The sequence below is a fragment of the Urocampus carinirostris genome, chromosome 15 (assembly GCF_059441175.1).
Source record: "Urocampus carinirostris isolate Australia breed hairy pipefish chromosome 15, RoL_Ucar_1.0, whole genome shotgun sequence".
NCBI lineage: Eukaryota > Metazoa > Chordata > Actinopteri > Syngnathiformes > Syngnathidae > Urocampus > Urocampus carinirostris.
In genome coordinates, this window is record NC_142363.1 from 3,265,672 (window position 1) to 3,278,800 (window position 13,129).

A 13,129-nucleotide genomic window follows, 5' to 3' on the forward strand; every position below is an offset into this window, starting at 1 on the left:
GCTGTTTTGTTCACATTTTTGTTTTTTATAACTTTTACCTGGGATTTTTCATATTTTAGCCTATCTTGTGTTTGAGCAACCCCAAAACCGGGCTGTTTACACCAATTATAGTACAGTACTCAACTTCATTGTAGGGTGCTGCACTAACATAATACTGCAGTGTGCGTTGAAGAGTCTGTGGACTGCACTTCCCGCGGTGCACTAGTAAAAAACGTAGCTCACACCAATTGGCTACTGAGATAACGCCCTTTGCTCTTCCGTTCTAGTTCATTGGCATGATGTGTTGATGTCTCCCAAGCAGTTATTAAGAGTTCTGTCAACATTTTGGTCTAGAAGAAAAATAACTACATGGCTTCGAACCTATGCTGTGTCTTACAAGACACACACAGGAACGTTCTGAATTTCAGGAAACTCTTCGCCCTGTGCCTCTGTGGAGTGAGGCGGAGACGTTTCTCCAGTGCCACTCACACGGAGAACGAAGTTGATTTTAGGAAGTCCACTTCACCGTCACTGGACTTAAACGCACCTGCGAAGGTCTTGACAAGACTGGTAATTAACTATTACTACAATTATAACAACTGATCTTATTCAACATGCATTTTTCACAATAGTGGACAGACATCGCTAAGGTTACCTACTACCAATGTTTGATACATGTTTTTTCAAACTAATACTGTTACACAAATCTCTATTACACTGATATGACATGATGTACACTGGTACCCTATTAGCAAACAAGTTCCCGTATCTTTAGATGAAATTTTTAATTTTTCAATAATATACTTACAATGACAGTATTTAAAATGCATGGTTTGCAGCTAATGTTCAGTATATAAAGTTTAGCAGTTGCTAATTTACAACTTTCCTCCTAGTTCAACTCTTTACAGTCCAAAATATATAAACCACATAACCATGTTCAACAATAATAATATTATAACAATAAGTGATATCTCACAATTGTATAACATTGGGCAACATTCTGGTTGATATTTAACCCACATTTCAGGGACAGTGTGTACAATTAATCACCTCTGAGCAGTTAAAAAACAACTTTATTCATTTAAAAACGATAGTGATTCAAATAACGAAGAAAAATAACTAAACTATCATAAAAATGTGCATTTTTAAATGTACTTATGTGTGCCCCGCTGAGAAGGTGCTCACATTTGTTGGCCATCGTGCTTCAGATAATAATTGCTCATTTTACGTAGTGATTTTGTTTTTGTTTTTCTTAAAAACAGGGAAAGTCAAGTCATTTTTATTTGCATAGCCCTGAATAACATGATGTCTCGAAGGTCTGTACAGGCTAAAGTCTATTATTACACCATGCCCTGATCTAAAACCTACAAGAGGGCAAGGAAAAACTCAAAGACCTCAGTATGACGAAATGAAGAAACCTCACATATGTTCTAAATGAAATACAAAATATTGTAAAACTTTAAAAAAACGTTTTAAAATATAGTCAAATTCAAAATTACATCATTATTCCTAACCAAATAACCTATATTACTTCCTGTGCTTCAGTGACCGCAAATGATAAGAAAAGCCTTGTACTGTCAATATAGGAAACATAATGATTTTAAAGTTAAAAAACAACAACATAAAATTGGCACTGGTAATTCATTTCTAAACATTAATAATCAACAGTGTGCCTCAAGGATTTTAAATGAAAAAAAAGTCTGGCTCAAAAATGGTTGAGAAAGACACTTTCATATTTGAACTTGAAAGTTCATTTTACTTTTGCAGACCAACTCAATATTCAAAACGACTTTGGGACACCAGATTAATTAACAAAAGAGACAATAACTTTAAAAGCCCACGTTTTTTAGTGTATGGCCAAAAGGCAAGTATTGCGCATTCTGAACACAGCAGAACAACAAATTGCAGGCAAAGGTCATCATAATCATTGCATGGGACCCATGTATGAAGGCAATGTGACTCACTCAGGAAGACTGTTCCCTGAATCAAAATGATTAGCTAGCATTTTAGTTCCGCTATTTGTCATAAAAGCAAGTGACATTTTCTGTTTCAAACAACAGCAACAGTGTTTTATGTATTTATTGGAGACATGGCCAAGGATCAAATATATTCTTGCTGTCGAACATGACCAATGTTGGGCACGTTACTTGGATGAAAAAACAGTAATATGTTACAGTGCCCGTTTTTTTAATTTAGAAAATGTAATTCTGTTACCCCCAGAATACTGACACCCAAAAGTAGCCAGTTACTCTAAAAGTGCTATCTCGTTACAAATTGCTCTATATACTCGCATAGAAGACTACCCTTAATACTACTTTAAAATAGCCACATGATATAAGAAATGGAAGAAACCATGTACACCAACCTGTGGAAGCACTGAACTCTTCATATTCATTGGCCTGTGTAATCTAGAGAGCTTGCAAACAAGCTCTTAGCAGAGACACTCCATGCTCATTTTGTTTCTGGGCTTCCAACACCTGAAAGTCTCCTCCATTTCCCGGTACTCACCAAGCATTTTCTTTTTTTCTCCACGCATGGTGTATTGCAAAATATTTTCACAAATAAAAAGATTCTGCATACTGTTACTATATATTTTGTGCATACAACACCCTATTGATTGAGGTTTTTTTTTGTTCCCTGTATAAGCCACGCCCCCCACCGCACACACTGCTTAACATTCGCTACTTGTGACACCTAACCAAATATGTGCATATAAGCTCCCTGGTTTAGTATTATATTCAATAGTTGTACATTTCGCTTGGATGTGAATATATCCATCCATCCATTATCTGCACCGCTTATCCTCAGTAGGGTCGCGGGGGTGCTGGAGCCCATCTCTGGGCAGTGGGCAGGGGACACCCTGAACTGGTTGCCAGCCAGTCGCAGGGCACACAGGGACAGACAATTCGCTCGCTCATTCACAGGAGAAATTCAGCGTCCTCGTACTCCGTGCTTGAGACGGAGCCACCATAACTGTATTCGTGTATTCACTGTACAATGCTCACCCTTCTTGAGCATTGCTGGCATAAAAAAAAGCATACAAATGTATACACACACATTATATATATATATATATATATATATGTATAATTACAGTTTCCGGAACAAGTTTAGTTTCCCAGTCTTTTTTTACAGGAGAAGCTTAAGGAAGACAACATTCCCTTTTCATCATTCTTGACAGACAAACTTGGTCGGCGGCACAATTACTTGCGGATCTCCCTGACTGAGAAATGTAACCTGCGCTGTGAGTATACTTGCCATATTTGTATGGATTTTACTTTACCAAGAAATACAATTTTGATTATTAGCCATAATTATTTAGTATATTATTAGCACTCAATACTACAACTCAATACAACATTTTATTTATATCTGTACATTCAAGGAAACTGTGCGGGTCAGATGTATCGACATTTCGTTCTGTATACACGTGTACTAGAATGACAATAAAGTAGATCTGAATCTGAATCTGAAAAAGTGCAAGTTGTTTGCCTATTCTTGTTATTAAATATGTTGTTTTGTTTTACATAAATGACCTTTGGAACTTCAAATTAAAAATGACATAACGCTATGTTAATACAGGCTGCCACTGCTCAATCAATTGGCCGTGCCCTGATTTGACATCAGTCCAAAACCAGTATTGGATTATATTGAATTTATTCCATATTGGTGTCCAACTTTCAAAATCAGTACTCAATTACAAGTAGTCGATTTCAGTTTCCACTTCAGTTCTTCTATCCAGCAGCGTCTGCATGTAGCATGCAGAAAAATGCGTGATTGATTAGTTTATAGTTTAGTAGACACTTATTATAACGCATGAATGAATTTTGAACTTGCAAGAAGAACGTGAGAGGACTGTACAGAAAACCCCTCACAATACTGAATTCCAAATGTGTACTAAAAGCTTCACTGAGACCTTTCTTTTATTTCATTTTCCTTGGTTACAAAAATCATTAGAAATAATTGGATAGCAATATTATTGGCCCATTGTAAAAATGATATAAATAGTGCATGATAGTCAAAATAACTGCACTGTCTTCTAGAAATAAAGGGCTCACATTTTATGCGACGCACCTCTTATTGGCGTTTTCTGTCGGCGCAGTAGTAAACGCACCACGAAGTAAAATAAAGGAAAACAACCCGACGGCCCTCCGAGAGGCGGGGTGGAAGAAGGGCCAAAACGGACAGACCTCACGGCAACGACTGGAATGGAATTTGACAAAGATTTGAGAATACTGAGGAAATGCAGGTGTGGGTGGGAAAAGGTAACGTCTTTCAGGGGTCTGCGAATCCAACAAGGAAAGATGAGGTGCCCATCAGGGAATCAGCAGAAACAGTGCACTGCATCTGCAAGTCAGACTCTAGGAACCAAAAGCCAGGTCTCAAACCACAGAGCAAAAGGATCCAGTGCTGCTGAAGAAAGGCAGAAGGAGGAAAGGCAGGTTGTGGAGGGGGGGCCCCGAGGAGGTTGGAACAAGGAACACACTCGGAACATCAACAAGCAACAACCAGCAAGCAGCCAAAAGCAAGGAGAAGAACCGGGACGAAGGCAAGCCATCAAGTGGCCAAGAGCCAATGAGTCTATAGTCTGGGAGAAGTTGGACACTGATATAACCATACTTTTGGAGCATTCTCTCCGTGGCCAGGTAGAGACAAGGCTTAAAACCTTAGGAGACATCCTGTACGAGGAATGCAGTAGCCGTTTTAGGGTGGTGTAAGAGAAGCGCCCAAGCAGAAAGGGAGGAGAGAACGAGAGATTGAGCAATTGATGTGGAGGTGGCGCCAACTCCGAAAGCAGTGGAGGAGGGCAAGACAAGAAGAGAAAGAGGGCTTGAAGTCACTGTGGGAGGAGGTGAGGGGCAGCCTTACCAACTTGAGAAGAGCAGAACGGATTAGCCGTCGCAGAAAGAGGAAGGAGAAGGAGAGAATCAACTTTTTCAAGAACCCCTTTAAGCATGCAAAACAACTGCTGACAGACAAAAGGAGTGGAAAGCTGGAGATCTCAAAGACAGCTTGAGGAGCATATAAGAGAACAATTCAGCGATACAGCAAAAGCCATCCCGCTGGGATCCCAGGGGTATGTTCCCCAGCCAGCTCCCCTAGTCATCCCCTTCAACACTGCTCCCCCCAAACTGAGTAAAGTTAGGGAGGGGGTTCGGAAATCAAGAGCAGCTTTAGCCGCTGGCCAGAACGGCATATCATACAAGCTGTACAAGTACTGCCTGGGCGTCCTGAAAATCCTGTGGAAACTCCTGCCGGTGGCATGGAAGAAGAACATCATTCCTTCAGTGGCAGAGAGCGGTTACGATCTTCATCCCAAAAGAACAGAACTCTAACACAATCGGCCAATTCAGGAGCATTGCACTTTTGAACGTGGAAGGAAAGATCTTTTTTTCCATCATGGCCAAGAGGTTGACCAGCTACCTCACAAGTAACAGCTATATAGACACCAGCTGCCAGAAGGCTGGTGTCCCAGGATATTCAGGGTGTGTGGAGCACTCGACAATAATTTGGGAGCAAATACAAAGGGCAAGGAGAGAGAAGTGCGACCTCCATGTTGTGTGGCTGGATCTTGCCAATGCGTACGGGTCCGTCCTGCACCAGCTGATCAGCTTCGCCTTGGACTTCTTCCACACGCCAGACTGCATGGCCTAGCCAAGATTAATCAGAGCCAGCTCCCAGGCAAATACAAAGAATGGTGTTACCAGCACATACTATAACATCAGGTGATGTGGCCTTTGAAGGTGAGTGAGGTCCCCTCCTCACTGGCAAGCAAGCTGGATAGGCTGGCAAACTCTTATATTAGGAAGTGGCTGGGGCTGCCAAGATGCTTCTCAGACGTGGGCCTCTTTGGTCGGAACATACTCCAACTGCCGCTGCATTCCATCAGCCTAGGATATAAGAAGGAGAAGGCCCGGATGGTTTTGGAGTTGAGAGAGTCCTCTGATCATCTTGTTAGATCAGCGGGCACCAAAGTTCAAACAGGAAGAAGGTGGAAGGCAGAAGAAGAGGTTGACCAGGCAATCGGCAGGTTAAAACATCGCGAAGTGGTCGGCAGAGTCCAAGTAGGGTGAGCAGGTCTTGGTTGGAGCGACGTGCCCCTCTTTTGGTCAAAGGCCTCCAGGCGGGAGAGGAAAGAGATGGTGGTGACGGAAGTGATAAGGACTGAGCAGGAACGCCATACCATCAAAGCGGTTTCCCAGAGCAGACAGGGCATCTGGACAACTTGGGAAGGGGTCATGGACAGGCCTTTGTCGTGGCACGACCTGTGGAAGATCCCTCAAGCCAGGCTCAGCTTTCTGATCCGGGCAACGTACAACACACTACCCTGCCCCCAAAATCTACATCTGTGGTTCGGCACTGATGCGATCTGCCCCCTCTGTAGTACCATCAATGCGAGCCCTCAGCATATCCTCTAAAGCTGCAACATGGCACTTTCCCAAGGCCGCTACAGGTGGCGGCACGATTCCGTCCTAAAGAAGCTGGCAGAGGTAGTCGAAGGTTGAAGGCACAAGGCAAACAGTCAGCCAGCTCCTCCATCAAATCACCTCATCCAGTTTGCAAGGGTTGGCAACAACGTTTGCAAAAACACCAATGCCTCTCACCCGCTACACTCTGGAAGGCTCCTCTCGCCCGCCAGCGAATGGAGAATGAAAGTTGACCTCAAAAGGCAGTTGCAGTTCCCCAGGGAGATCGCAGAAACATCATTGCGGCCAGACATTGTCCTGTGGTCTGTAGCCAGCAAGGCGGTTCTCCTGGTTGAGCTCACTGTCCCTTGGGAGGAGGGAATAGAGGCAGCATACGAGAGGAAACGGGCGAAGTATGAAGACCTGGCAGCCGAGTGCAGGGAAGCGGGATGGAAAACAACAGTACGCCCAGTGGAGGTGGGCTGCAGGGGTTTTGTGGGCCCCTCAACCTCCCGCTTGCTCAGAGACCTTTGATGCTCAGGAGCGGGCAACCGCAGAGCAACTAAAGAGCTGTCAGAAGAGGCGGAAAAGGGCAGCTTCTGGCTGTGGCTGCGGAGGAATGACAGGAACTGGGGGCCTTCAAGTAACACCTAGGGCATCAGTGGGGTTGGCAGGGAGATTTCCCAGCCATCGCTCCGCCACCGGGAGATGTCCTGAGGTTAAAGGAGCGAAACATCAATGATCAGTGGTCCCCAGCTGATGACCCAGTCAGGCCAGAGTGTTCAGGGCACACAAGCATTCCAAAGGCGCCGGAGGAGGCGCGTCAGGCAGAAATGCCCAGCAGGAAGACTACCATCCTGTATTTTCATTTTTTGTTTGTTTGCGGTAATCTTTGTAATCGCCATGTTGAATGGTCACGTGATCTGAAAAAACATAACATAAACAAGTCGTAGCAGAACTATTAAACAACATAGCTGAGAACACGTTGCGTGTGCGGGCGCATATTCCTGAATTGGGTGGCGTCAGATGTGCACCAGGGCTTAAAATGTAAGAAATGGACATGAATTACCGTATTTTCCGCACTATAAGGCGCACCGGGTTATAGGGCGCACCCCCAAAAAATGGTTTTTGGTCCTATATTTTCCATACATAAGGCGCACCGGATAATAAGGCGCTACAATGGGAACGTCGACAAAACAGTCAGATAGTTTAGTCAAACTTATTACCCCCTTAACATTCCGAAAGCTTGCAAAGGAGCAAATACGTGTCTCAGACATGTAAGGAAACAGTGTCTGTACGATGTCACCAATCACTCAAATGCATCATTCCAAATATCATTCGGAAGGTTAAAGTCTTGGGATTCAAGAAATGCCAAACATTTTTTAGTTTCCATTTTATTTTTTGCTGGCAACAGTGTGGACAGAAAAGTAAGAATTTTATTGTGCAGGGAAACTGGGTTCTTTACTGTGCATATGACAATAAACACTTTAAATTGAATTTAGTTTAAAAATAGACTCATCACAGAAACATTAAGATCGTTCTAAAACAAGATACCGGGAAAATATAAAGCCGCATAGCTCACCTAAGTTCTCTTGCAGCCATCATGTTCAATAATGATACGTAACCATGGTCTTCTTACAACCGTGAGTGTAGTAAATACAGGAGAGTAAAGTATTTACAAATACAGAGTAGTAAAAAATGTTTTCTCTATGCCGTAGTGCCCCCCAACATGTGATTCACATTCATCTTTTTTGGCCAATTGCAGGCTTTGTTTCGCCCCTTTAGCCTATGCGAGCCTGTAAATGATAAAAAGGATCTGCCCCCTTTACCGTCGAATGACTTTAGCCAATAGTGACTGATTCAAATGATGATTGACACATTGGTTAGGAAATGAAACGCCGGTATATAAATCCCAGCATACACCGCGGACTACTTCGCCTTCGGGGGAAAATCTAGTCGGCGGCTGCTTGCCTTAGTTGCAAGACTTTGCGACTTAATATTGATCCATATATAAGGCACACTGTATTATAAGGCGCATGGTCAGCTTTTGAAAAAAATAAAGGCTTTTAGGTGCGCCTTATAGTTCGGAAAATACGGTACTTCATTTTTATGGCACTTTAAGCCTGCGGCTTGAAATATGGTGTAGCTCGTACCAAGACAAAATTGAGTTTTATTTAAATTGAGTATCCGTCTTTTAACCAGGTGCACTCTGTAGTCCAGAATTCATGGTACTTTGTGCCATTTCAAAACTCATCTCCCCTTGTGTCTCTTTCTTTGGACGGTCATTTTCAGGTCAATACTGCATGCCGGAGGAAGGTGTGAAGCTTTCACCACGTGGGCAGCTTCTGTCCACCGCTGAAGTTTTGACCCTATCCCGCCTCTTTGTCCGAGAGGGCGTGGAGAAGATTCGTCTCACTGGAGGAGAGCCGCTCATCAGACCCGACGTTCTAGAAATCATCGGTAACACAACTCCATGCAGCTACCGCGTGACTGCAAATAATTTGGAAACACTCTAAGCAGTTAGAGGAACTGGACGGATTAGTCCAGGGGTGTCAAACTAATTTGAGCTTACGGGCCTCATGCTACTGAGTAGTAGATGAAAGAGAAAGAAAGTAAGAAAGATACAGAGAAAATAGAGAGAAAACAAGAGATACAGTGAGAAAGACAGAAAAAATTAGAACAAAAAAGAGAGATAGACAAAAAAGAGAGAGAGAGAGAGAGAGAGAGAAAGACAAAGAAGAGAGAAAACGAGAGAAAAAGAGAAAAAAATATAGAGAAAGAATGAAGAAAAGAGAAACAGAAAAAAAGAGAGAAAAACAGAAAAAAGAGAGAGAGTGATAGAGACAGAGAGAGATAAAGAAAAAGAAAGAAAAGTAGAAAAAGGAAGAAGAAAGGAGAGACATAAAGAGAAAAATAAATAAAGAGAACTAAAGATAGAAAGAGAGAAAGGGAGAAAAAGAGAACAAGCGAAAGAGAGAAATTGAGAAAAAAAAGAAAGAACTAAAGAGACGAGAGACTGAGAAAGAATGAGAGAAAGGATAGAAAGTGAGGAATAAAGACTGAAGTTGACATGGAAGAGAGAGAGAGAGAGAAATAGAGAGACCAAAGAGAGAGAGAGACAGAAAAAAATAGGATGAGAAAGAGAGAAGTAAAGAGAGAGAAGAAAAAAAAGACAAAAATTTTGAGAAACAGAGAGAGACACAGAAAGAGGGAGTAAATGCGCACGAATGAGAGAAAGGACAAAAGAAACCCAGCCACATTTGCTTTGCGAGTGGCGCATGGTTTCGGCGACATCAACTGGACCTATCAAAAACCTAAGCTTATTTATCTCGTGCGCTTCTCGGAGTTGTCTATGCGCTGCCTGATCCGGCTGGCCGGTTGCATATTTGACACGCCTGGATTAGTCTCAATGTACAGTATTTCAATTGTCTGATTCACAAGTGTGATTATGGGTTTGTAGACACGAGTATCAGACATCAAAACGTAACTGGTTTAACTAGGAATGCCCATAGAGGAAATGGAGCATGTAAGGACAACTAGAAGCAGATCATCTATTTAGTCAGCCGTGTTTGTGTGTCAATGAAGACCATTCATGTCAAACTCAAAGAATTGTGTAGCACTCTGATTCTCTCTGCTAAAGTGTAGCAAAGGACACTGATAACTAAAGCGATTACGTCACTGCCTACATTCTTTTAATGATAACCACAACAACAAAATGTCGGTCAGTTTTGATAAAAAAATATTTAATTTGTTATGAGAATAAATACATAGAGTGAGGTATGTAGCACCTCTATATCTCAATAATATAGACTACTGTTCAAAAGTTTGGGGTCACATAGAAATGTCATTTATTGGAGGGAAAAGCACTGTTTTTTTCAACGAATAACATTAGGCTAAATTTTGAAAAAGCAACATAGGTTTATAGAAGCCCATTTTCAGGAAACAGCACTCCAGTGTTGTAAATTACACTGTGTTTGCTAATTGCATTGGAAGAGTAATTGATGATTTATGAGACCTGTTGCAATGATGTTAGCGTACCTGAAAACAGTTTAGCTCAGGGGTCGGGAACCTTTTTGACTCAAAGAGCCATAAAAGCAAAAAATATTAATTTTATTTTGAGAAAGAGCCACACCATATATTATGAGACAAATTTACTAAATTGCTAAACCCGCGCCCCAGACAAAAGCTTAATCTTCAGCACATTTATTTTTGACAAAAATTATGAAAAGAGAATAATGCCAGAGCCCCTGTCCCAAAATCAACAAACATACCACTTTAAACTTGTCTCTTTCTTGCAATGACTCAAGATCGGTTAAACTCCTTTTGACCCTTTTTTATCATACATATTGGTTTCAAAACCAGATGCAAGCATTTATTTTGTAAAAACGTCACAACATTCTGAGAATAGGGAGCCTGATGTGCTTACCTTTGGCGAGAGATGGGAGGGAATGCATGTACTTTTTGCATAGCTCCACCCATCCCTCCCACTCACCCAATCAAATGACTAAGTTCTCTTCTGGTGTTTTGGCGTATTTACAGTTCTATGGATTCATCATAAAGTATCTGAACACTGAACACAGATTATATAGTGAACTTTTAAATAAAGGATTCTTTAGCGTTGTACAGCCAAAACGAGTTTTTTCCCCCTTTTTTTGTATGACACCTTGACTGTAAATTGTAGTGAAAAACGTGCCCTATATATATACTGCGAAGTGTAACCGTTGACTTTAGCTTTGGTTTGGCTTTACGTGTATCTGAATAGGATAGACAACTCCGGTTTTGAACAAGATGGAGAAATTTTGCACGCAATCAAATTGGTCTCAGAGCCACAGATACTCATAGAAAGAGCCATATATGGCTCGCGAGCCATAGGTTCCCGACCCCTGGTTTAGCTGGTTAGAGAAGCTATAAAATAGACCTTTCTCTGACAAAGTCAAGGGCTGCAACCAACAATTATTTTTATAATCGATGAATCATCCGATTATTTTTCCGATTAATTGATGAATCGGATTCCTTGACCACTTTAATGTTCCTGCAAAATTGGCACAAATCACAATCCAAGACGTACCCAATGTAAATTGAATTCTCTTCTTAAACCGGTTGGAGGATATGGACGGTTTTGGTCTTTTCTCAAAGGTAAGAGTGTCTGTCTGTCCGTCTGTCTGTCTCCCTCTCTCTCACTCTCTCTCTCTCTCACTTTCTCTCTCTCTCACTTTCTCTTTTTCTCGTATTTTTCTCTATCTTTCTCTCTCGCCCACCCCTAAATAACAACTAGAATACCAAATGTCTTCAACACTGTAATTGCAGTAAATGGGGCATTCCTTGACTGAAACAAAGTTTGAAGGGTTACATTTTCTCTTTCAAATTAAAATCTTTAATTCTAACCTTATAAATGTCGTGACTACACTTTCTTTTTATTTTGCAACTCATTTGATAAAGATAAGTGTGACTTTTCATGGAAAACACAAAATTGTCTTGGCGACCCCAAACTTCAAAATTGTAGTCTATATACTTTTGGGGGATCCTATTTTGAGCATTTAGGCATATAATCATTCGATCACCTGTTATATTAAGATGTTTACAACCAAGAAAATACGATTTTTTTAACGGGAGACGTGTTTGTGCAGTGAGGTACAAGTGCACCCTCTAGTGGAGCTCTGGTAGACTTGCATCAGTTAAATATCTCAGTACAAAATCTAATTAGCGAATGTTGTAAAGTCAAGTTAAGTCCCTTCATTTGTATAGCCCTTAATCACAAAGATTCTCAAAGGGCTGCACACACCACAGATTATTACAAACCACGACTATCATTACACCATCCCCTGATCTAAAAACCTACATGAGGGCAAGGAAAAACTCAAAAACCTTTCAAGGATGACCAGGCTGCAATGGATGTTGCAATAACTAATAATACACAAAAAATAAAAATACATAAAAATAATACACAAATATTGTCAACATACAATTTAGGTCCAACTACCGGCCTTACTGTGCGGAGTTTGTATGTTCTCCCCGTGCTTGCGTGGGTTTCCTCCGGGAACTCCGGTTTCCTCCCACATTCCAAAGCATTTCAGGTGAATTGGCCAGTCCAAATTGTCCCTAGGTGTGACTGGGCGAGTGAGTTGTCTGTCCCCGTGTGCCCTGCGATTGGCTGGCAACCAGTTCAGGGTGTCCACTGCCCGGAGATGGCTGGGATGGGCTCCAGCCCCCTCGCGACCCTAATAAGGATAAGCGGTACAGCTAATGAGATGAGAGATGAGACAATTTAGGTTATTCATGTGCTATAGAATAGAAGTGTGTTTTAAGCCTAGATTTAAACAGGTCCACTGAGGATGCAGATCGAATCTCACGGGGAAGAGCACTCCACAGCACCGGGGCCCGAATGGAGAACACTCTTGAACCTGCGGATTGCTTCTTGGCTCTTGGGATCACTAGTAGACCAGTATTCATCTTTCCTATTAAAATGTTTTTTTTTGGAATGTGGGAGGAAACCGGAGTGCCCGGATGAAACCCACCCAAGCACAGGGAGAACATGCAAACTCCACAGGAGGAGGTTCGATCCCATGTCCTCAGAACTGTGCTGCACACATGCTAGCCACTGTGCCACCATGCTGCCCTTCATTGACATTTTTTTTTTTAATTTACATAATATAAGAACCTCATATGCGGTCCGGTCCCTTCACAAGGTATCTTCATTTTCGTCATGTTGAGGTTTTGAGTTTTTCCTTGCCCTTATCTTGGTT

The 13,129-nt window shown here is 41.9% G+C and overlaps 1 protein-coding gene and 1 pseudogene across 3 annotated transcripts in view; both read left to right on the top strand.

Annotated features, from left to right (window-relative positions):
* The first annotated feature begins 271 nt into the window (after positions 1-271).
* The window catches only part of mocs1 (molybdenum cofactor synthesis 1), a 30,626-nt gene continuing 17,768 nt past the window's right edge, over positions 272-13,129 (top strand). For all 3 annotated transcript variants that reach the window (XM_088354750.1, XM_088354751.1, XM_088354752.1), the window contains exons 1-3: positions 272-549; positions 3,115-3,223; positions 8,679-8,846. In XM_088354750.1, coding sequence (XP_088210876.1) covers positions 349-549; positions 3,115-3,223; positions 8,679-8,846 — 478 coding nt within the window. In that variant the 5' untranslated portion in view covers positions 272-348. The remainder of the gene's footprint in view (positions 550-3,114; positions 3,224-8,678; positions 8,847-13,129) is intronic.
* On the top strand, positions 5,709-6,398 carry LOC148351347 (uncharacterized; annotated as a pseudogene).